The 24,651-nt window shown below is 37.7% G+C and overlaps 2 protein-coding genes across 4 annotated transcripts; both read left to right on the top strand.

Annotated features, from left to right (window-relative positions):
• Positions 1 to 243: 243 nt before the first annotated feature.
• LOC130988382 (ankyrin repeat-containing protein At5g02620-like) lies at positions 244 to 5,458 on the top strand. Of its 3 annotated transcripts, none has more exons than XM_057912201.1 (7): positions 244 to 807; positions 2,777 to 3,169; positions 3,341 to 3,493; positions 3,746 to 3,874; positions 3,985 to 4,032; positions 4,138 to 4,574; positions 4,681 to 5,458. In XM_057912201.1, exons 1-7 carry the CDS (start codon positions 405 to 407, stop codon positions 5,293 to 5,295), a joined length of 2,178 nt encoding a protein of 725 aa, XP_057768184.1. In that variant the 5' UTR covers positions 244 to 404; the 3' UTR covers positions 5,296 to 5,458. The 3 variants fall into 3 exon arrangements, with proteins under 3 accessions (XP_057768184.1, XP_057768183.1, XP_057768185.1); XM_057912200.1 differs by having other exon boundaries at positions 2,777 to 3,262; XM_057912202.1 differs by having other exon boundaries at positions 699 to 842; positions 2,777 to 3,262.
• Positions 5,459 to 16,662: 11,204 nt separating this feature from the next.
• Positions 16,663 to 17,325, top strand: LOC130990441 (U3 small nucleolar RNA-associated protein 25-like). Its single transcript, XM_057914674.1, has one exon. The coding sequence runs from the start codon at positions 16,663 to 16,665 to the stop codon at positions 17,323 to 17,325; it is 663 nt and encodes a 220-aa protein (XP_057770657.1).
• Positions 17,326 to 24,651: the final 7,326 nt, after the last annotated feature.

The raw sequence follows: 24,651 nt of genomic DNA, 5'->3' as shown, positions 1-24,651 counted from the left end.
TGTTCGTCGTTCTCAAAACGCTATAGCACATTGCTTAGCTAAAGCTGCGAGAGATGTTTCTACGTCGCATGTTTGGAATGAACCCCCTTTGTTTGTGGAGGGTCATCTCCATGCTCCATGTACGTGTGCTTAATAAAATCTCTCTCTTTCATTCTCAAAAAAAAAAAGAATATTCCTGAGCAAGTGTCAATTTTAAATTTCCAATTGGAGGAGAAAACGATGGATAATAGTAATTTATTTGAGTTAGTATGAATTCAATAAAAAAACCACAAGTAAATGATACAGTATATATATACATTTCTATATATACAAGGTTGTTGACCAAGTAATTATGAATAATTATGAGTGGAGTGGGAATATATATATGTTATACGTTGATGAGAAGTTGAGGGATTGGGAAACGAATGGGTTGTTCAGAGCTGAAATACGCATGGCCTTGTAGCGTGAACGTAGCAAACTTCGTGACGGTAAGGCCGAGCGTGGAGGAAGATGAAAGAGGCAATTTCAAGAACTGGAAAGAGCAGATGGTTTGCCTGCTGGAGAGCCAGGACGTGGCGGGGTTCGTCGACGGTGAAATCGTGGCTCCGGAGAAACACGAGGCTGAGCAGTGGAAGCTGTGGAGAAGAACGGACAGGCTCGTCAAAGGATGGATTTTAGGATCGGTGGGGACGGACGTGCTTGACGCAGTGCGGGACAAGGAAACTGCAAGGGACGTATGGCTAGAATTGGACGACATTTTCAAACCACAAGAAGAAGATGAAGATAATGATGATGATGATGATGATGATGATTCGGACAGTGAGAGTGGTCAGTTTTCATTTTCTGTCCAATTTCATCACTAGGTACACAATCATTATTTGAATAGATATTTTGCTTGCGTTCAGGTTTCCTAGTATAAGAGTAAGTAGTATGCCTACGTCTTATTAAATAGGACTCTGTTTCGTTTTACAACAAAGATTAAGAAGAAGATGTAAATTGGATAAAAATGGTAGGACTCATAATTTTGTAAGAGTTAAATATTGCTTTTTATAACTATTGTATATGGAAAACGAGTCATATTTTGTGAGATAGAGGGAGTATAAGTAGTGTAAGTAGGGTTGGAATTCACTTAAAATAGTTATTTTTCATGAAAAATGAGAATAACGAATAAACATATATATATCTATGAGTAAACTGATTATAATGCACGGATAACTATATTCAATTAATGTTGTAAAATTTATATCTTCTTTAAGATTCGAATCCAAGTGAAATTTTCGCCTCTCTAGATTCTATATATATACATTCTCATTTCTCATCATATTTGATCATTCTCACATGATCATTTATCTATATAAATGTCACATCTTGTGCTATGGTACATAGAATGATAATTGCTGCAAAATACACTAATTTTGTACCACTTTTGGTTTTGCAACCGTTGACTTTTAAATTGTATCACAAGATAAATAAATTTTGAAATTTTTGTATTTGTAACGTAATCATTTTCGATCGGTTAAAAATACATATGTACTCTAGATCTAGACTCGAAATTTAGAATAAAGATTTAGATCCGCGGGGTTCCATTTTTGCCTTGCTAAAATCCAACAAAATGGATATGGATCTGCAGCCCCCTCCCAAATTTTGAGTTTTTTTTTTAATATATATAAATATATGTTTATACCTATTATAAAATAATTTTATTTTGTAAAAGAGTATTTGGTTATTATATTCTCTCATATATACTTAATTTAAGGATAATTCTGTTATTTAAAACTATATAATCTATGAAATACTGTTTGTTATTATTACTATTATACTTGTCTTTTAATAAAAAAATGCCTAATATGTATGAAATGCTAAACAAAATTATAATGTATTGAAACTAATTTGTAATATATAGAAAATATATAATCTATGAACATGTTGTTTGTTATTATTATTATTATGCTTGCCTTTTAATAAAAAATGTCTTAAATATACGGAATGTCCAAAAAAAGTTTTGTGATATATTGAAAATATATAATCTATGAAAATATTGTTCGTTATTATTAGTATTATGCTCGTATTTTAATAAAAAAATACCTTAAATGTGAAAAAATACCTGATGTATTCAACTTTACGTACCACACTATAATTTTGATCCTGCATAATGATTTTGTTTCCACATGTTCTCGTTCGTTTGAAATCAAATTCATGCACCATTTTGCCTATTGGACTCATATCAAGATAAACCTTAATTACTCCTAGTTAGTATGCTCAATATTCTCCTTAATTTTGGCTCAAGATTTCTACAAATTCAACAAAAGACCAACAATTAAGTAGTAATTTCTAGATGATAATAAATCAATTAATTAATCTCGAACTAAGTAAGGTATGCATATATAGGGGAATAATGGAGTATTATATTTTAGCACCCTTGAACTAAATGTATAATAGGGATGTAATAGGCAAATCAAATTTAATAAACAAGACTTTCGTTGTTACAATCGACCTTAGCTAAGAATAGCTCATTTGGAAAATTATGATGAAGAAGTGAGAATAAAAAAAGGGTTTAACCTGCTAAATTGGATCGAATGTTGGCTCAAAATAAAAATGCAACTCATTGAAACGTAAAAATCTATTTGATAAATTTGAAAGGATCATAATTCATAAGGATTTATGGACGTAATTTACATATGACAATAAGAAGGAACTAGGAAGATAATATAACTTAATTTAAGGTAAGTAGCTATTAAATTTGCAGTGTGTTTAATTACATTAGTGTAGATTATAGCTAAACTAGAATTTTATGCAGGTGAAGATTTTAGCAAATATTTGGCACTATACCAAGCAGCAATGAAAGGCGAGTGGGACACCGCCAAGAATTTCTTCGAAGATATAAACGAATTAAGCAGCAGCATTATCAGTTCGGAGTCAGAAACAGTTCTCCACGTAGCCGTATTGACCGGAAAAGCAAACGATTTGGTGCAAAAGTTGGTGGAAATGATGCCAGTCGAGGCGTTGGCCCTCAAGGACTCCGTTGGAGAGACGGCCTTGCACAATGCCGCGACTGTCGGAAATACAGAAGCAGCACGTGCTTTGGTTAAGAAGAATCCGGATTTGCTACACATGTTGAGTAACAGCAATCGATTGCCAGTGCTGGAAGCAGCCATAAATTGCCAAAAGGAAACGCTAGAGTACTTGATAGGTGAGCACGAGGCCAACGCCGAGCTTAACCCCTTGTTTGAGGGCCAACGAGGCGACGAGCTGTTGAATGCAATAATAACTTCTGAATTTGTTGGTCAGTATCCCATAATATTATTGCTGCAGCTTCAACTATGCTAATCTAATAACTAAATTATATGAGGTTGTTTATTAGATATTGCATTGGATTTGGCTCACAAGTACCCAAATTTGACATTAATAAGAAACGAGAATGACGGCAGATCGGCACTATCAACAATTGCTGAAACGGATACCTTATTCCCAAGGACAGATGCTTTCACCTGGTGGCAAAAGTTTATTTACCATCGTAAGTACATCTTTTTTTTAAAATAATAGTTAAATAAAATTTATAATATTATTAAAATTTATTTTATAAAAAATATTAGTACTAATTCACAGTTCTTTCAATAAAAAGTTTATGATGCCTTTGAGCTAATCTTTTTCGTGCTTTGAGTTCTTAATTAAAAAACTCTCTCTGATCAGTTGGTCGACGTGGATCGGCTAGACTAGCAGCATTTATATTATTAATTTCTACAAATTTTCGTGTATTAATTTGTAGGCATTCCTATAAAAATTTCTAAATCAGAAGCTGGTCACACGAGATATGTAACCCATGACATTGAAAATTTAAACAGCGATGGCGCAGCGCAGAGGAAATACTCCACTTCGTCTCAGATTATCTCTCAAGGAAAGTTGCATATATCTCACTTCCAATATAGTAAATTATTTCTTCAACTCTTGTTTTGCTTGTGAGTCGTGTCATAAGTCTAAGATGAATATTGTTGGGCTGATCTACAGTAGGGAAGAAGCTGGAATCCATGGTTTGGCATGTCATCGAAACTTTAGGTAATTAACAATCTGTTCACTTGATTAACGTTCCAACTAAACCCGTACATGTTTAATAATTCCGAGGTATATATGATGAGTAAATATAATTAATTAATGTCTCAGTGCCTCAAGTGAAGGAGATGAGGGAGAAGAAAGCACGGCGTCAACAAGCACTGCAACTGGTGAAATACTTGTGCAACAAAGTAGTGTCTTTGCCTGAAAATAAAGCTGCAACTATATTTCGGATATCTATTAAGCTGGCGGCCAAGTACGGCATCAGTGAGATCGTGGAAATGGTGATACACAAATTTCCAATGGTCACTTTCCATAGAGATTCTGACACCGGCAGGAATGTATTCCTTCTGGCAGCCAGTTATCGCTTCGAGAATGTCATCAACCTCTTCTACAATATGAGTGACCGCAGATACATGTTTTTCGACTCCACAGACGATGAGAAGAACAATTTACTGCACATTTGTGGAAAGCTCGCCCCTTCCGACAGACTCAATCTTGTTGCCGGTGCCGCTCTACAGCTGCAGCGTGAATTACAGTGGTTCAAGGTAATAGCAAATTAAATTAAATCCCAACCTTTCACAATTCCCGCAAATTAATTAATTTAATGCATAATATTCTGTTTTTTTTTTTTTTAAACAAAAAACAAAACAGGAGATGGAAAATTTTGTCCATCCTTCACGCAGAACATGGACCAACAACGACAAGCTGACTCCACAGATGCTATTCACAAAGGAGCACGAGAAGTTGAAAGCTGACGGGGAGAGGTGGATGAAAGACACGGCTAACGCGTGCACCATCGCGGCAGCGCTGATTGCAACGGTCGTGTTTGCTGCAGCTTTCACGGTTCCTGGTGGGATCGAGTCTGCATCGGGCATGCCGCTGCTGTCGAGCCAGCCTACGTTCGTGCTGTTTGCGGTGTCGGACGCCATATCCTTGTTCACCTCCATCACGTCTCTGCTGATGTTCCTCTCCATCCTGACTTCACGATACGCGGAGCAAGACTTCCTATACGTTCTGCCCAAGAGGTTAAGCATGGGTCTTCTGAGCCTGTTCGTGTCCATTACGTTTATGCTGGTCGCCTTTAGCGCTACGCTGTATCTGGTGCTTGAAGAAGACGTGGCGTGGTTTGTGGTGCTTGTGGCGGCCTTCGCTTCCTTGCCGGTAACATCATTCGTGCTGCTGCAATTCCCACTGCTTGTAGATGTCATCTATTCTACTTATGGCCCTGGTATTTTCGGAAAGAAGACCAATCGTCTTCTCTATTAATCAACCATACAACTGTCGTTGCTTGACTTTCATACTCTTCATAAGAATAGTTATTTACTAATCCCACGCACATGTTCTTCTCTTAAGAATAAGTGGTTTCTACTTCTTTTCTTTGCTATATTCCCAAAATTGTATTTGTATAATCAATGGGTTTTGTTTTTTACTGCTCTTGTTTTCAGTGAATGCAAGTTGCAACTGTAAATCTATTTGATTCTATATTTCGTCACAAAGAAGATCCGGATGTTCTTAACATGATCGTGTACTTTTTACAAAAGTTTTAAAAGAATTTCATGGTGCAAAAAAATAAATAAGACTTTTATTTAGGGCAAATAAAACTTTTCTTGATACCAATTACGTACCAAATAAGACTTTCAGACATTTTATTTGTAAATGAAATTTTTGTTTGAATGTAAATAATATTTTTTCATGTAATCAAATAAGACGTTTTTCAACAACAAATAGACTTATCTTAAAAGAAAATAAGACTTATTATTTGTAAATGAGACCCTCGTTTGAATGGGTCTTGCATGAAAATAAAATTTCAAATTTAGGTTTATGTAAATGTGAATAAGAGTTTTTATAAAATAAAATAAAACTTTGTTTTAAAGTAAATAAGACTTTTTTTTTCCAAATAGCAAATAAGACTTTTTTTCAGAAAATGTTATAATATGAGTTAATAAATATCAGATGTGATCATATGTCTCACAATTTAGTGTATTCCACCGTGTACCTCATAATCTCTCTATTTTATAATTATTTTTTATAAAAATAAAAAATATTACTCCCTCCAACCCATTATTTGTGGCACATATTTTTTCAGCACGGAGATTAAAGAAAGTAAAATATAAAAGTGTGTAAATGTATTAATATGAACTCTAATTAATATTTATCATTAAAAATTAAAATTTTAAAAAATTATAAATCCTAACTTTGAATTAATTAACTCAAGTAATTCATTATTAATTCAAATAGATACAAAAAATAATTATAAATCCTAATTGGATGAGTGAACCATTGTTAATTATCTTTTTATTATATTAAAGCTTAATAAATTAAAATTGAATGATAAATAATTAAAAATTATAACAAATTAGAAATAGTGCACTGTGGGTAGGGATGTCAATCGGGTCAGCCCACTCGGTTTCGGGCCAGCCCATTCGGTTTCGGGTTATTTTCGGTTCGGGCTAGTCGATTTTTTTATTTTTCGGGCTAAAATTTTTCGACCCACCCTAGCCCTAACCCACTCGGTTTCGGGCTGGCCCGTTCGGGCCCGCAAGTTTTACGATTTTTTTGTATGTTTTTTTTATATATAAATAATCATATTTTTTTAATAAAAATATGTCGTATTTTTTAAATCAAGACAATTCGCTTTATTTTAGATACAAAAATTAGTGTTTTTTTAACATAAGTTTACATAATATCTAACTTTAATTTTGTTTTGATAAAAATTGTATATAGATTTAATATAAATGACTATCTTTGTTTAGATATCAGTTTTAATATTTTCTATTTATATTTTTTTTATTATGGAAATTTGTAACACCCCGATTTTTCCTATTAGGATTTCCCGAGAATACTTGAACATAGAATATTATTTTAGTGAATTCTCGCTCGGATAAAATTTTTATTGATAAAAAAAATGGTATTTCTTTTAAGGGGTTATTGCCCCTAAATACATGAACTATGACCAAATTCTAGTTTATAACACCACCTTTAGATTTTGCCCCATAATACATAACCTTTCAATTTTTCTGGAATCTCCCATGGCCAAAGTTTGGAATATTCAAAAATAACCCCATTATAAAATTCTTTGTGCTTTGACCCCTAAAACTTTTAGTTTTGGACTAAAAGACAATTTACACCTAAAGTATGTAAAAGATTGGGCTTAAATGGTATATCGGCTGGAAACTTTCCTCGTGCCCGATAGGTTACTTCGGTAAACTGGGTCTGGACTGTGAGACAACGCCACGTACTTTTAAGCAAAAAACAGTTTAAAAGATCCTTGTTTAAAATGGTATCAGAGCGGGTTTTTATAGAGGAATTATGTAATTTTTAGTTTATTTTATTATTAACCCATGTGGGAGGAGACTCCATTAAAAGTTTATGGATCCGGACGAGTGTCCGAGATGTGTACACTACAGGAATTCTCTCCAAAATCTGGAGATAGAAATGGGTCACTTTATAAGTGATCTCAGATGGAACAATCGAGCCCTCGTGACCAACCTACGACGAGGAGGAGATATCGAGCTTATTCGCGATATCATCGCGAGTATCCAAAATTATCATGAGCATCTCATGAGAATGGCCGCAGCCAGAACGGCCATTGAACAAAACATGTACGAGGCCCATTGGTCGCACGATTGATGGAATCAAAAGACAAGGCGGGAGTAGCTTTTCCAAGCTACCAAAAGATCGAGCCAAGCTCTTCCGACAACGTCAACTTGCGGGAGATCCAGAAGACGGTGGAATATTATGGCGTCAAGCTGTACGATCTACCGATGGAGCTAAGCAGAATATCAATCAAACAAGAGGAAATATTAACCCTCTTGCGTGATATCCAGAAAAGAATGGAGGAGATCGAAAGGCGAAAACCATGTTCCGGAAAAATTCGGAATCAATGGTCCAAAGACCCGACGTCTACATCTCTATTCGATGCAACACCCAAAGAGTTGCAGCCAGAGGACATAATCCGAATCATGAAAGGCAAATATCATGGATAGCCTTGACAGAATCGGATTAGAAGATCTACAAAAATTAGCAGAATCTTTTGCTAATCTCAATATGGTGGATCTAAAGATGAACCAAGGAGATGAAGTTCCTAAAACAGAACCTCAGGAAGAAGAATCGTCAAAGAAGAAGGGGTCAGCTCAAGACGATGCAAGCCAGTTCCAACGAACCAGGCGACGGAGGCCTCAGATGCAGGATACTCCTGTAGGAAAGGTCACACTGGAACCAATCCATCCATACGGATTGATTCTCAACCTCGACGAAGCCAGTTTCAAAGAATGGGAGGGTCTCATCGACGAATGGGCTTCATCATTAAAGGTCGTGATTGCCACAATTGATTACGACAAAAAGGAATTTGCCAGAGTCTTCGAAGCCAGTTTGGCAGGCATGGCAAAATTATACTGGGAAGGACTTAAAGTTCCAACCAGGGAGGAGATGTTTAGTAGTACGTCCTTATATGACATCATTAAGGAAATTACTAAACAGATTAAAATCCATTTCTTAGGAATGGGTTTTTTCGAAGGATCCGCAGAGGAGAAGCGCAAGAAATATCAACAGGCACTTTACAAATTAAGGTTGATAGTGCTAGAGCCAAAAGCTCTCAATGAATTTCTGCGACTATACACCCTATATGTTCATATGGGGGAAGTTGAAGATCAGACGGCCATGGACCTATTCTTTCCAAAACTTCCAAGTCCATGGAGGGAAATGCTCATCAATGAGTATGTTTCACCAGGAGGATATCCACTTGACAGTGCTTCGAGGAGGATGTCTTATGTTCACAAGAAGCTGTCCGAATGGTGCCAGAAGGCGGCGGACCAGAGGAATCTCAAGAGATTGAGAAGACTCAACAAGAAATCCCCATTGATGTGTGACAACATTGATCTTCCAACAGAGATTGGTGCTGAGTTGCTGTATCAAAGGAGAAGCCGAAAGAAACATAGGTATCAACCCTATGAAAGAAAGTCCAGAAGGAGTTCTTGGAAGCCAAGAACTATGTGGACCAGACAGAAGGCGCGCTCCTACAAGTCAGGCCAACGGAGCGGACCATCAAGAAACCGATTCTCGAATCAAAAGAGAATCCCGGCGAGAAAAACTTTCAGGCGTACCCAGGCCAAAGCCAATGAAAGTTTCAAGGATTGCAACTGCTGGACGTGCGGTGCAAAAGGGCATATTTCCACCAATTGCCCAGACAACAAGAAAAAGATGTTAAGACTCGAATCCATACCGGATATCGAAGATGCCATCTACCACCAGAAATTGATACCCGTGTATCAGTTTGAAGATATATCCTCTGATGAGAGTATATATGAGCAAGAAGAAGTCTTTAGTTCTGAAGATTCGGAGATGTCCGATGGATCAACCGGAGACGAGTCAGACTAAAGAAGAACACGAGGTCCACCACATCCAGAAGGAGGATCAGAATGGATTCACTAGCCATTTTCTGATTCCACAGGAAGAAGTGGTGAAAAAGCTCGTGAAGAAACTCAATAGGGAAACCGGAGAGGTACAAACATACCAAGGGTTTTCCAATGGGAGATTGAATCGAGTTTTTAATAGCTTGATTCCATCCAAGAGGAAGCATCATGTCTATTTTGGTGTCACAAACCGAGAAATGGCGCTTCCAATGGAGATTACAAGTAATCAGGTGGAGATCCAGCTGGTTCCTGCTGAAGATATTAGACAGGATCTTAAGAAAATGAAGCCAGAAGTCGCAAGCACGATGAAATGGATTCATATTGGAGCAATTCAGTTGGTAATCAAATCATCCCTCTCCCCAGGGACAGACCAACCAATTGATGTCGCACTTTGCGACAAAAGAATCAGGGATACTAGAGCATCAGTTCTGGGAGCCTTTTCGGGCAATCTCTATGCCAAAAGGATTATAACCGAGTTCTATCCACAGATCGCTTATAATCTACAGGATTCATCCTTCAGCCGAGCCCTGACCCTCTATCAGGACTACAAAAAGAAGGAGCTTATGACAGAAGGGAATAGGCCATACTCACTGACTTATCAAGTCTCGTATGCCTTATCAAATTCCCATCACACAGAATTATTTCTGGGAAAAGAGTTCATTGAAATTCCAGAAATATTCAAGGAGGTAGCCAAGGCAGTCAAACCAAACCGAGTGGAGATTCCTCAGATCGGAGAAATCGACATCGATATTGGAGACAAGACGGTGCTCAGCCATACCCAAAGTCTCAGACTAGGAGCACCAAGGCTATCATTCCAAGGAAATAGGCTAACTTCAGGGCCTATTACAAGAAGTTTCTCTCATTCATATGAGAGGATGGCGATTCAGGAAACCCCAGTTCTGGACATAAAAGTCAAGCTCAAATGTCCCGAATGATGGAGGCAAGTTTCCACAAGATTTGATACAACAAGTAAGGAAAACAAGTTTCCTTGCAGTTCGTTGTATTATTTGGCAAATCCAGGAGACAACCGATACATCGGAACTCTGGAGGTTGGAGGTTTTGAAATCCAAACCGAAGGCCAAGCCGGACAAGAAGCAGATGTGCTGATCCTAGGACGAGATTTCCTTGACAAATATAAACCATGGTCATGGAAATCAGGAGGAATGGAGATCACCATTGGACGCCAAAGAATGATGATCCAATGACCAGCCCATTCTCGATATACATCTCTATTGGGATGTTATACGAGGAATACAAAGCAGAATATTTTGCTGCTTATGTGGATTCAGGAGCAGGAATCTGTACAGCAAAACGAGGCGTCTTTCCAGCAGAAGTGGAAGAAGATCTACCTCGAATTGCGGGAAGGGATTTCTCCAAAAAGATTTTACTCCTATCAAAAGGAGTAAAACAGACGGAAATATTAATCGGCGGTGCAGGACAGACACCTTGGTACAAGGTCAAGACTCCACCAATATATTTCCATGATACCGGAGCAGATATATTATTCGGAAATAATTTTCTGCAAAGCTTCAAGAGGTACATACAGGACAATGAAGCCAGGAGGCTAGTGTTCACAACCAATTGTGATCACAAAATCATTGTGCAAAGGCTCAATGGAGCTTTTCATCGTTCAATGCCAATCAAATTCCGCAGCAAGCGTGGTGATGATGGCAAACTCCGGAGACCCCAGATGAAGGATCAAAGGAGATTCGGTGAAGTTTTGCTCAAATGCAGAACTGAGGGATTCCCAAATCTCTCTGAGGAAGAAACTCAAATCCTCAAAGTATCCCTGATATCACACAAAGATATCAAGGAAGAAGAACAGGTGTCCATAGCCGACGTCAAAAGGAGAATCCAAAAGTGTTACCACGAGGATCCTTTGGCATGGTGGGACAAGAACCAGCTCAGAGCAACCTTGAAAGTCAAAACTGGAAAGGAGCATGAGTTCGTAAGATACAAGCCTATCCTGATGAACCCTCAAGATCAACAGGATATGATGAGTATAATCAAGGAACACCTTGATTTAAAACTTATTGAAGATGGAAGATCACCCTATAGCAGTCCGGGATTTCTGGTGAGAAATCATGGGGAGATCAAGCGAGGAAAACCAAGACTAGTCATTAATTACAAAGGAATTAATGATATTCTTGAGTTTGATGGATATTTTATCCCGAGCAGAGAACACCTTATCAACTGCATCAGAAGTGCAAGGGTATTCTCAAAGTTCGATTGCAAATCAGGTTTCTATCAGATTCGCATGGAGGAAGGAAGTAAGAAGTTCACAGCCTTCTCAACTCCTCAAGGACATTATGTCTGGAATGTCATGCCGATGGGGTTAGCCAATGCGCCTCAGATATTCCAAAGGAAGATGGATAATCTCTTCAAAGATTATTCTGCGTTTATGTTTGTTTACATTGATGACATCCTTATTGCATCAAAAAACATTCATGAACATGTCAGACATCTGGAGATCTTTGCGGATGTTTGTCAACAAGAAGGACTAGTGCTGTCAGAAAAGAAGGCAGTCATTGCCACCCAGAAGATGGAGTTTCTGGGGATCGAGATCGATGAATCTGGGATAATTCTACAAGATCATATTGTGGAAAAAGTCCAGGGATTTCCGGAGGATCTCAAGGAGAAAAAACAGCTCCAAAGCTTTCTAGGAGTTGTCAATTTCGCAGGGATGTTCATCAAAAACCTTGCGGAGCACAGAAAGGTCTTCAGTCCACTACTGAAGAAAGATGTTCCATTCATATGGAAGGAGGAACATCGGGAGGGTATGAAGAGGTTGAAAGAGATTTGTAAAAATCTCCCGAAACTTTCAATACCACAAGACGAGGATGACTTGGTCCTCTACACCGACGCAAGTGATCATTGGTGGGCAGCTGTGCTTACAAAGATCACCCCTTATGGAGAAGAACCTTGCAGATACTGTAGCGGTCTTTTCTCCAACGACGAAGCTGTGCGATGGCACATAAACGAGAAAGAGTTTTTTGCAGTCAGGAAGGCGTTCAAAAAATGGCCGCTATTCTTACTTGCTAAAAAATTTGTTTTGAAAGTTGATAACACAAACGTTAAAGCTTTCTTAACAAAAAGGATTGAATCTAAACCTGAAAAGGCTAGATTAATTAGGTGGCAAGCAGAATGCCAATATTATGATTATGATATTGTCGTTTTGAAATCTGATCAGAATGTTCTTGCAGATTTCCTTACAAGGGATGGAGCTCCCTGAAGTGGAGGCCATCGAGGCAATACAGGGGCAGCTCTTTGAAAGTTTAGAGTTGCTACAACAAGAGTGGCACAAGTGTGTGCTGCATACCAAACAAGCAGGAAAGATACAAGCGGCTGACGAAGCCAAAGTATCTAGCCAAATCGATGTCTGCTTCATGAAGATGTTCAATCTTCAGGAAGCAACCAACAAGCCGCTCTTGCGCGCTGTCCGTGAAAATCGGGCTAAAGCAATGCTTTCCGTACAGGGCGGATTACCTGTAGCAGGGGATTCAAGTACCCCTAGCCCAAGTCCTGAGAGAATGGCTTTACAGCCGGACGCTCGAGGAAAAAATGTTGTTAAGGGGTCACACCCTGAATCAACATGTCAACCCTCCACCTCTGGGGTAAAAGAGGAAGAGATCAATCTTAGGCCCATGACAGGCCAAGTTAAGATTGATACTAATCTTTTTGTTTCTTCTCCTTCTTGGCAGATGTATCAGGACAGGTGGGAGAAACTACTCACGAGAAGAGGCATTAATCCGGGAAATTGCCGGGTTGATGTTGCAGGAAAATATCCAAGGGTTTGGATGACTCCGGGAGCCAATCCAAACGATGTTAAGGAATGGTATGAGTTTGGGGCATTAGCCTCAGTTTATACCACTTCTCCGGCCTTTACCGAAATCAAGGGTCTACCCAAATGGATCCAGAAAACGGTGTTCGACGCATGGGAGAACAACGAGTCCCTCAAAAGGGGAGATGTTCTGGAATTGTACTTCTTTAGTGCAGCTCCAGAGCCAGTGGGCAAAGGAATCTACGAAGCATTCCATTTCATCAAGCTTCGGAGACCAGATACAGGGGCCTTGAACCGAATCAAAGTTCCTGAGTTTAATGCCGCAATCGTCTCAACATTTACGGAGGATCAAATCTCCACGAGACGAGCATGGGGTCTTTGGGTCTGTCTCACAGAGATGGACAAAATGAAGTCCAGATTCAAGTTCTTTCAGAGCTCAGATCTGGGAACGTTCCTGGTTAACACAATGACAGGAACCACAACCCAGTTTGCCGAAAAATCTTTCGAGAATAAGAGGCAAACGATATGGGGAAACAGGATAGCGGGGAGCAAGGAGACTCGTCGCAAATTCTGCAATATGGCTCATCTGAGCCATTGGATCGAGAGGATCTGCGATCAATGTTCGTCGCAGAAGGAGCCAGAATTCGGCAAAGGTTTCTTTCCGAAGCCTGACAGAAGGAGGTTCCGGTCTGATGAACATGACGAGCGTCAGACTCCAAAGGGAAGAACCCCTCGGGCACCAAAAAAGTAAGGTGGCCGACAGAGCAGAGTGAATCATGTGATTCACAGCAAGGATCGCACCCACAAAAGAAACGACAAAAGTGGGTGGAATGACAGGAGGACCACTCAGCGCTCCAGGACAAATGTGAGTGGAAAGAAAGCAGCCGGCCCCTACCAGCATTATCACAAGGCGATAAAGCGAGGGCCCAGCACATGTGACAACACCAACAAGTGTCGGCAATAATGGCCAACAAAAGAAGGTGGCTGTCAATGTCAAGCAAGCTGGCCACGAGGATAGCATCCGAGGCCAACCACCAAGCAATAATAGAGGGTATCAAACCTCTATAAAACCACAAGGACTGGGGAGAAGAAGATCATCGAAAAATCACAACACTTTCACACAACACTTCCTCTCTCTAGAATTATCTTTGTAAATTTAAATTCTTGTTTTCAAAGTTTTCGTTTTTAGTTTTAGTTTTTTTTTTAATGTACACAAGTATTAGCTACTATGAGTAGCTAAACAAGTTAGTCTCCTCCCTTGGGGAGTTTTTATGAAATAAATTAATTATTATATAATTCCTCTATAAACGCTTAGTTTTGTCCAACTATTCCGGGTTGAGTAAAAATATTTTCTTTATTTTTCCAACAAAGTATTGAGTCGACACTTAGTGAAGGAGAAGGGTTGCAACCATTTCTTGCGAGTGTGTGGTTGGTGCGTGCCGGGTGGGCAGACGAGCCGTAAAACGCAACAAGACCGACTCCTGAAGAAGACCAGTCGACAAAGGTATAATGTTGGTTTAATTTAAGATTTATTTCGAAGTGTTACGGAAGCATGTTGGGCCTGATTATTTGTTAAACTGTTTTAGAATTCATAATGAGGGTATTTTGTCTTGTTTTTGATATTTGTTGGGGTTATTCTGCAAATTTGATTATTTTGGGGTAGTTTTAGAATTTTCAGAAAATAGTCATGGGAGAAACTAGAAGAATCATAAAAGTGGTGTATTATGGAGCAAAAACTAAGGGTGATGTTATATTCTAGAAAATTGGAAAAGTTGATGTATTTATTGGCCAATACCCCTTCTTTTAATGAAAGATTTTATTAAATTTTACCAAGAGTGATTAAATGCAAATACGTGACTATATGAATTTATTTCATATTAACACCAGACGAGCTCAAAGGAAATGATCTTGCATTTTATTTGATTTTTTCTCATTTACTTTTAATTTGAATTGGGCCTAAATAGAACTATTATACTCCCTATTTTAGTGGAAATGATCTTGTTTGTGTTTTATTTAATTTTGAATTAAGATTATGTGTATTTTACAAGCCCATTTTGATCCACATTTTTTTTATTCATGTCTGCCCACATACTCTTATTAAATTTTGTAGATTTTTACTTCTGTGAATAGGGAAATCTACCCACTTTTATAACATGTCTTACAAAACTACCCACCCAAACCCAAAGTCAAAAAGTCAAAGCCTGACATGCTTGGTTTTTTGTAATGCGTCCAACTCACGTCACTTTCACAATGGATTTAGTTAAATATGACTCTAAATCTGAGGACACGTTAAAATAATAGCAATTGTTGGATAAAAAATTTATAAAATCATATATTATGAATCAAGAAAACATAATAGAGCTTAAAAATTCACTATTATGTATATTATGCAACAAAAAAATATTATGAAACAAATGGCGTAATTAGCCGCCACAAATTCATAGCCGTGAACAGTAGCCGCCGGTACCAAATATGCGCGGCTACTGAGTAGCGGCTATGAAATTCTGGTGGCTAATTACACCATTTGTTTCATAATATTTTTTTGTTGCATAATATACATAATAGTGAATTTTTAAGCTCTATTATGTTTTCTTGATTCATAATATATGATTTTATAAATTTTTTATCCAACAATTGCTATTATTTTAACGTGTCATCAGATTTAGAGTCATATTTAACTAAATCCATTGTGAAAGTGACGTGAGTTGGACGCATTACAAAAAACCAAGCATGTCAGGCTTTGACTTTTTGACTTTGGGTTTGGGTGGGTAGTTTTGTAAGACATGTTATAAAAGTGGGTACTTTAAATTCCGACCCTTTTTACTTTTACTTTTGTAGAGAGATTTATGTGTTACTTTGACAGCAATCTTTTGTAGAGAGATTTATGTGTTACTTTGACAGCAATTTTTTTTATTCATGTCAGCCCACATACTCTTATTAAATTTTGTAGATTTTTACTTTTGTTTTTGTAGAGAGATTTATGTGTTACTTTGACAGCAGCCACTTGTCCATGTTCATCAAAAATTCAACCACGTATCACTCTACCATTCACCACTTCTTAAGCCAATCATCTTACATGCAAATTTTTCTTTCCACAATAAACTTGCCAAAACTCAAGATCATTCAGAAAACCCAAATATCATCAGCTTTCTTTCCTCTCCAAAAATTCATTCAAATCACAAGCATCCCTTCAAGAAAGTTCTGTCCCAGAAATCAAAAATCTGATACACCATACATCACGAATCAAAGAACACAACTTGTCAGTATATTTCTCAAGTGTTTTTCCCCAATGCATAAGAAAAGATTGAATTTTTTTTGCATACATTCAAACTGGAACACACTCTTATGCATAATAAAAAAAAATGAAATCTTTCATAAGTTCATAACAAATCATATGAGAAGGGCTTTACAGATTTTTCTCATAATAGTGGGTAGAATAAGATGTTTGGGGAGGGGTGTTGGCCGGCTGTTTTAGCCGGAGAAGCAGAGCAGCATCGGCTGCTCGGCGTGGCAGGAGGAGGCGGCGCCGGCGCTGCTGCTGCTGCTGTGCTGTTGTCGGACGGAGCGAGGGCGACGGTGTCGCCGGATCTGGAGGAAAAGAAGAGGCAGCGGCGCTGCATGTTTGGCAGCAGCTCGCCGGCCGCTCGCGGCCGAGGCAGGCGGAGTCTGAAGCGCGGCGGCGCAGCTGGTGGCTCACCGGAGTTTGAAGGGAGAGGGAGCAGCGGCAGATTGAGAGGGAGAATCGGAGGTGGTGGTGGCGAGGACGGCGGCGCGGCGGTCCTTCGGGGTGCTGCTGCTCGCCCGGCCGAGAGGAAGAAAGAAGAGGAGGCGGCAGCTGCTGCCGTGCTGCTGCCGGTCAAGAAGGAGACGAGTGAAGGGGAGGCGGCGGCTGCTGCGGTCGATGCGGCGCCGGCGGTGGCTTCCGCTGCCGTCGACGGAGAAGAGGGAGAGATGGAGGAGAAGAGAGAGGGCTGGGAGAAAAGGGATAGAGAGGATAAGAGAGAGAAGTTGGAGAAGAGAGAGGGGGAGGGGGCGGCTGCCGGCCTCCGTCGGGCGGCGCCGCCGTCAGGCGGCGGCGGCAGCAGCGTGAAAGGGAGAGAGTGAGGGGGGGGATGCGTCTGGGTGTGTGTGTGTGTGCGTGCGTCTGTGCTGTGTGTGTGTGGGTTGTGTGTGTGTGTGTGTTTTCTTTTAATAAAGAAGATGGATTGTGGGCTAGGGTTTTTAGTATTGGGCTATTAATTTGGGCCTATATTATGATTCAAGATTGGACTGATTTAATAAAAGAATTGGGCTGCTTTTATTTATTTTTATATGTTGGGCTGATTTAACATGTTTCACTTAAAATTATTTAGTTAAGTTCATAATCAACTGATTTTGTTTTAATATGACTATTTATTTTATTAAGTGTAATTATTTACTTTATGTGATTTTGAAATATAATATGAATTTGCATAGTGAATAATGCAATAAAAATATTTTGACAATTTCGATTTTTAAGATTTTCAATTGAGTTTTGAAAATCCGGGTGTAGAATATTAGGATTTAGCAGCTTGGTAGAATTGTTAGCTCATACGATATTTTGCGACCTATTAAGATTAGATTATCTTGTAGGTCCACTTGATAGAAGGTTTTAGCACTGGTTTTACAAGAAGAGAATTGTGCAAATTTTATCTACAGGCTTGTCCTATCAAGGTGGGTTTTATTTTCCAAAGTATGCTTTGAGTTATTGAACTCTACTTGTATTATGCAAATGCAAATGAATATCCATGTTAAAATGTTTCTTATATCTCTATTGTTTAAAGTGCTCCTATGTTATCTAACGATCGGGTCCTAGCCGGCGTAGCGATTGGATCGCCCTGGTTAGGATTGTGTACACACAAAGGGGTATTGTGGGCTGCTCCCACTTGCCTCAGACTGTCAGACTTGGGTTACTCCCATTTCTGAAACATGCATGGTAGTGGACCTCTGTGGGCTGCTCCCACGTGTTCACATTATAGGTGAAGCACCAATAGAGAGAAGACTGGAAATGGATCCACAAATTTATTTTAAGTATGCATGGAATGCTTTCAAATATTTCTATGTTATACTGTTCATAGCATGGATCATTCTTTTAAATGGATTTTCAAATGTTTTCAAATGGCTAAACCCACTGAGTATATTAGTACTCAGCCCTGCAATTGTTTTCAAAACCTTTTGCAGGTTGAGCGGCAGGTGGTGTCGTGCGAGGCTGAGGGGGGATGTTGCTGTAGCTTCATATAATAATTTTCGCTGTCATAATATTCACTTAGGTGGATATCTTTTGAGAATGACTCTTTAAATATTCTTAGCCTAATTATTATGAACTCTTTTGGCAATCGCATTTATAGCAATTGAACATCGCATATATGTATGTCTAGTATGAAGTGTTATCTTGTTGTCTCAGACCTCCGAACTTTTGATCCTGGTTGGGAAAATTTCTATCCTAATTGTTGAATTTATTATCCTTCAATTGCGGCACTCCTTTATTAACAATGTATTACTCGAATCTAAGAACATATCACCCATTTTATTCTAACAAAGTCTAGCAAATCCCATTAAGTAGTCGTTTCTTATTATCCCGAGAGTCGGGCTGTCACAAAATTTAATGCAACTAAAAAGATTAAACTTATATTTATTTATTTTAGAACTCTTTAGCATAAATTTTAAAGGTGAAATTTATGTTAATATAAATTTATAGATAAATAAATAATTATATATATATATATATGTGTATATATATATATATATATATATTAACAATATAATTTCAAATATGATTTAGATTTATTAAATTTTCATAGTATGTTTTTGTATAAATTTTTATATTTATTTATATTAACATATTTGTTATTATTATGTTTTATGTATGAAACTTATAAATTTGTATAAGCTTTATGTCATAATGACGCTCATTATCATTTATACTTGCTTTTGATTTTTGATTATTTATATATTTATACACAATATATTGGGGGCCCTCTAGAACCCCCACCTACCCCTGATTGGCTGGCGGTTCGGGAGGTACCAGTCGCAGATAGGACAGGGGAGCCAGCAGGCGCAGGGCTGGCAGCTCTGTCATGAGGGCTGCTGGAGCTCACATCTCCACCTGCTCCGGGAGTAGGGAGCAAATCCCCCCACAAAGCCATCCAGTCCATCCCTAAAATAGCATAAACATAGCCTTAGAAAAATAAAATAAGCAAGAGAGGGAAGCGCTGACATTAGTAAGAGGAGAACCCCCCTTCTTACCTATGCGAGATTCGGGATAGCGGGGAAATAGCATGTTGGCCGCCAGCGCTGAGTCATCATCTACGAGGCGCGTGGCGGGGAGAAATCGACCGAAGGCATTCAATTTATCGAGGATAGCTAAATCCTTTGAGGAAGGGGGGAAGAGGAGCAAGGGTTCGGGTATGGCGTTCGGCGTGCCATTTTACATCCCGCACCCCGACAAAGGAAAGTAAGGTTCCTTTGTCAGTGCTGACAAAACAATATTTATTGATGAAGTTTTTATCCGTGGGTAATTTGCTGAGGAAAGTGGTTTTAAACTTCTTGTGGGTGGAAAAACTATAGTGGGTGTTAGTTTTTTTCAAGATCTGGGTTTGGCAGAAGAGTTGTGCTGTGTCAGCGCAACCATGGTACCTAACCACTATGTGAAAGAAGAAAGCCCGTCGCAGCGCTGAAGGGGCTAGCTGGTAAAAAGGGACGCGGAAGTAATTACAGACTTCAACCAGGAAGGGCGGAGGAGGAAGATGCAGCCCCGCGATCACTTGATGCTCCCATAGGGCTATGGCATTTTCCCTAAGGTTGGCAGGGGTCATGTGGGATTTGTTATTGGGGACACTGAAAGTTAGGCCAGGGATGTGGCCTTTGAGTTTGCAGAGGACACACGAAAACCAGATATCACCAACACAACACAATTCTAGAAAACCCGTCGGAGAATAAGAGGTGGATAGGGTTGAGGGCAATACCTAAGTCGGTGCGAGGGAGTCGGAAATAGCGAAGCAAGCGCTGGAGAAAATGAATGGTCACCGGGGCGTGGCCGAGAGCAGAAAATTGCCAAAAAATTGCAAGAGGAGTGAAGGGGAGAAAGTAAAAAGAGCGAAATGGGGAAGACGATGACTTTTATACTTGAGGCGGCGCGAACACCGGAGATCGAGAGGCCCAATTACGAGCCGACGTGTGGCGTACTCGAAATGATAGGCAAAACCGAGGAGCCGTACTTTTGGGGCGAGAAGGCGGTGATGGGACAGAAGTGGGACCCGAGAACTAACACGTATTTAATGAATTTAAACGGGCAGCGTTGATAGCTAACGCAACTCTGATTAAGACGCATGGGAAGAAAATATCCCGTGTGACTGGGGGGGAGTGATCCCAACATTTTGACCATCTAGGGGCATTTTATGCGCCGCAGCAAGGGCAGCGCTGGTTCAATAATTACTCGGATAAAAAGCGGTGTCGGTTAAATTCGAAGAAAACCCAGTTTAACCCGACTGGGGGGGAGTAGCTGATGAGGAGTAAAATGTGCATTGTCCCAGCCTTGAAGATTCCAGTGCTGACCTTCGAGTGACGAGGAGAGGTCGACCCGAGGGTTCTGCGAGAAAACCATAAAGAGGGACTTGTGGGAACGTGACTATAATAATCCCATGATAGCATGGGTACAGCGCTGCGGTAAGGGCTGGGCTGAAAAGCAACAGTGACTAGGTCAATGCTACCGAGAACGAAGAGTGCAAGGGCGGGGCTGCCTCCAAGTATACTTAGGAATTCTTCTAACTTAGTCTAGGTCAGGGCTGCGACCCCTTAAATTTACCTTTATACCCCTTTGTATATCTCAATAAGTAGGGTGCATCATCCCACTCTGTAATTTTACGTGATTTTGAATACAAAAACATTCCTTTTCTCATCCGTTACTCTCTGAATTCTTGCTTTGTACGCAACAGGTGAACTCTCTAAATCCATTCAAATAACTCACCGAAAACGAACTCATCAACAACAACAACAACAACAATAATAATAATAACAACAACAACAACAACAACAACAACAACAACAACAACAACAACAACAACAACAACAATAACAACAATAACAATAATAACAATAACAACAACAACAACAACAACAACAACAACAACAACAACAACAACAACAACAACAACAACAACAACAACAACAACAATAATAATCATAATAATCATAACAACAACAACAACAACAATAATAAGTTTAGGGGAGACTAATTACATAAGTAATGGTGGAATAAAGTGGGCCCAATAGGTAAAAGTGTAGTAATTTTAAAAGTAAGGGAGGGTATAATTGTCCAAAAAGCAGAGTATGAGTTTATTTCATGGACAAATATTTAAGGGCAAATAAGAGTTTATTTCATGGACGAATGGAGTAATAATTTTTAATTTTATAAAAAATAATTAAAAAATTAAAAAATTAAGAATGATACACGATAGTACACACTATATTCTGAGACAGAGGATCCCATTGACGAACAAATGTGCCTCTAATTATAAAGTGTCGATTAAAAAAGAAAGAAAAAAGTCAATGGTATAATTATTTAACACGTTTTTAGTAGTGTAAAATATTAAGAATAAAAAAAAGTCTTAAATGTTTTTATGACAAACGAAAATTTACATTGTAAATTAATATACTATTGAGAACAAATGTTACTCCCTTGATTCTTTAATGAAAAGAGTTGGAAGTCGTACTCTATTAACACTAGTGTGTAACCCGTCGAAATTCAACGGGGAACCATTTTACATCATAATTGTTATTATATATTGTTTATAATTATAACATATGAAATATTTATATAAATTACATTTTTTTAATTTTAATTTTATTTAATCAAAATAAATTGGTGGTACAGTTCAAACTATAATAATCTCAATAGCTTTTGTTTATTATATGTTAATTTTTTGTTGAAAGTTAAAATAAATTGTCTTCTTATAAGTTTTTATGTGATGAAATTTCAAAAAAAAAAGTTTATGTGAGGTTTGGAGATTTTAGAGAAAAAAACAAACAAACAAATATTTATGTAAATTTGACATAGATATGATGAATGATTGATACATCATATTTCTTGTTAATCATATATAGGAAAGATTTACTAATGTTATAGGAGTATATTTTTTTAAAATTGATAGGCAAAATTTAAGACCACACATCTTATATATGAACATCACCTTCCTTACAAGACTTTTGAGCACCATCTTGTCTGTAATTTGAAATATCACATTTGACTTTTGTATGTCGAACTTTTAATCATTATCTTATCTGAAGCTTGTTATATGAGATTTGACTTATGAGTATCATCTCATCCACAACTTGAACGATAAAACCCAACTTGTGAGCAACATCTCATTTGGAGCTCGCAATACTATAACTGACTTGTGAGCATCATTTTGTGTGGAACTTGAAATATCATAATTGACTTGTAAGTTGAATCTTGTCCATAGTATGATAGACCGGAGTTGAGTTCTAAGCATCACTCATTTAGAGTTTGAAAGACAAGAAGTGGGCACTAAGAATTATATCATTTGAAACTTCAAAAGCCGAAATTAAGTTATGAGCATCATTTCATTTGGAGTTTGACAAGTCACTTCTATTGTGAGAATCATATTGTTTGGAGGTAAAATACTCATAAGACCATAATTCGCTTGTGAGCATCATCTCGTGTGGAGCTTGAAAGACTATAACTGACTTGTAAACATTATCTCGTCCATAGTTTGATAGACCAGAGCTGAGTTAATTCTATGCATCACTCATTTGGAGCTTGAAAGACCGAAACTGAATGCTAAGTTTTATCTTATTTGAAGCTTAAAGGACCAGAATTTAATTATGAGCATCATCTCTTTTGTAGTTTGGCAAACCGCTTCTAACTTGTGAGCATCATATTTACAAACTTTCACGTAGACGTGTAAATTAATGTTTGAATCTAATTAGAAAGTTATTTTACTACTTGTTTTTGTCTCGAATCCGTTTATTAATTTTTTAAACATGTATATAAATATAATTTCACTTGGATTTTAAATTGATAAATCCTCATGAAAAAATAGATGCAAAATTTCAAATAAAAACTAAAAAATGAATGAGAAAAAACTATAAAAATTCCATGCTCTCTCATTAAGGCAAAATGTTAAATAAATAAATTAAAAAATATGAATTACTATGCAAAAAATAAGTATTTAAAATAAATAATAACATAAAATAGAGGATATGCTGGTCCTAAACCATATAATAATATCCGCTAATTGCCAAATCACGTTCAAATTTATAAATATAAGTTGTTATCTTAACAAAGATTCAAATATTAAAGATTAAAATGAATAATAATTGTTATAAATAACAAAAGATTTAAAAATATAAAAGTTCCACATTGGTGTGTAGATAAATGGTAAAATATGAAGAAAAAAAAATCAGACCATCTAGAATGTATGTATTTGTACACGTCCCAAATTGAATCACCTAAACTCGTTTTATTTTATAAATATAAATTGTTATAATAATTAGTTATTCGTTTTAGTAAAAATCAATAACTACAACATAAAAATTCGTAATAAATAGTATGAATAATAAAAGACTAAAACTTATTTTATTATTCATTTAGTCCGAAATCAGTATAGCAGTACATGCTAATTACCCAAATGATAAAATTTCAAGTAATTACATTGATTAATGTTCGGACCCGTTCATAATTTATGTACATGCACCTGTTGAAATTCAGTTTTAAAGTAATTTTACTATCATTACAACGTAAAATGTTATTTTAGAACTTTTTAATAGTTGTTTTAGAAGCTAAGCAAAAAAATAAATAAAAAATAAAGATAATGCTATACAATTTTTTAAGATAATATTTTACAATTTAATTCACATAATTTAAGGCTAATTATATATATTAGAGTAAAATTTTGAAGTAACCAAAATGAAGCATAAAACACAATTTATGGCCACACATTGAAAAAACACAAAATTTGGCCATTTTTATTGATTTGGACGTTTTTACCCTTAATGAGGCGGACCGGGTAGGATCAGGCACGCGGATCGCGTGCCGGGTCGGGTTAGGCACTTATGGCACTATTAGTGCCATAAGTGCCAAGATTTTACTTTGGTTTTATTTTGAATTTCCGTTGGCACTTTTGGCACTATTAGTGCCATAAGTGCTAACGGAAATTCAAAATAAAACTAAGTAAAATGGTCATTTGGGCACTTATGGCACTATTAGTGCCATAAGTGCCATACGTGCAGCACAAATACAGAAACAACAACATCATTTAAACCCTAAATGGAACATCTAAATCCTAAATGGAACATCTAAACCCCAAATGGATAATCTAAACACTAAATGGAATATTTAAACCCTATGGGGAAGTGTGCACTTATGGCACTTATGGCACTAATAGTGCCATA

Source organism: Salvia miltiorrhiza, chromosome 6, assembly GCF_028751815.1.
Source record: "Salvia miltiorrhiza cultivar Shanhuang (shh) chromosome 6, IMPLAD_Smil_shh, whole genome shotgun sequence".
NCBI classification, from domain to species: Eukaryota; Viridiplantae; Streptophyta; class Magnoliopsida; order Lamiales; family Lamiaceae; genus Salvia; species Salvia miltiorrhiza.
Note: the sequence above shows the minus strand (reverse complement) of the source record. Positions and strands in the feature narration are given on the sequence as shown.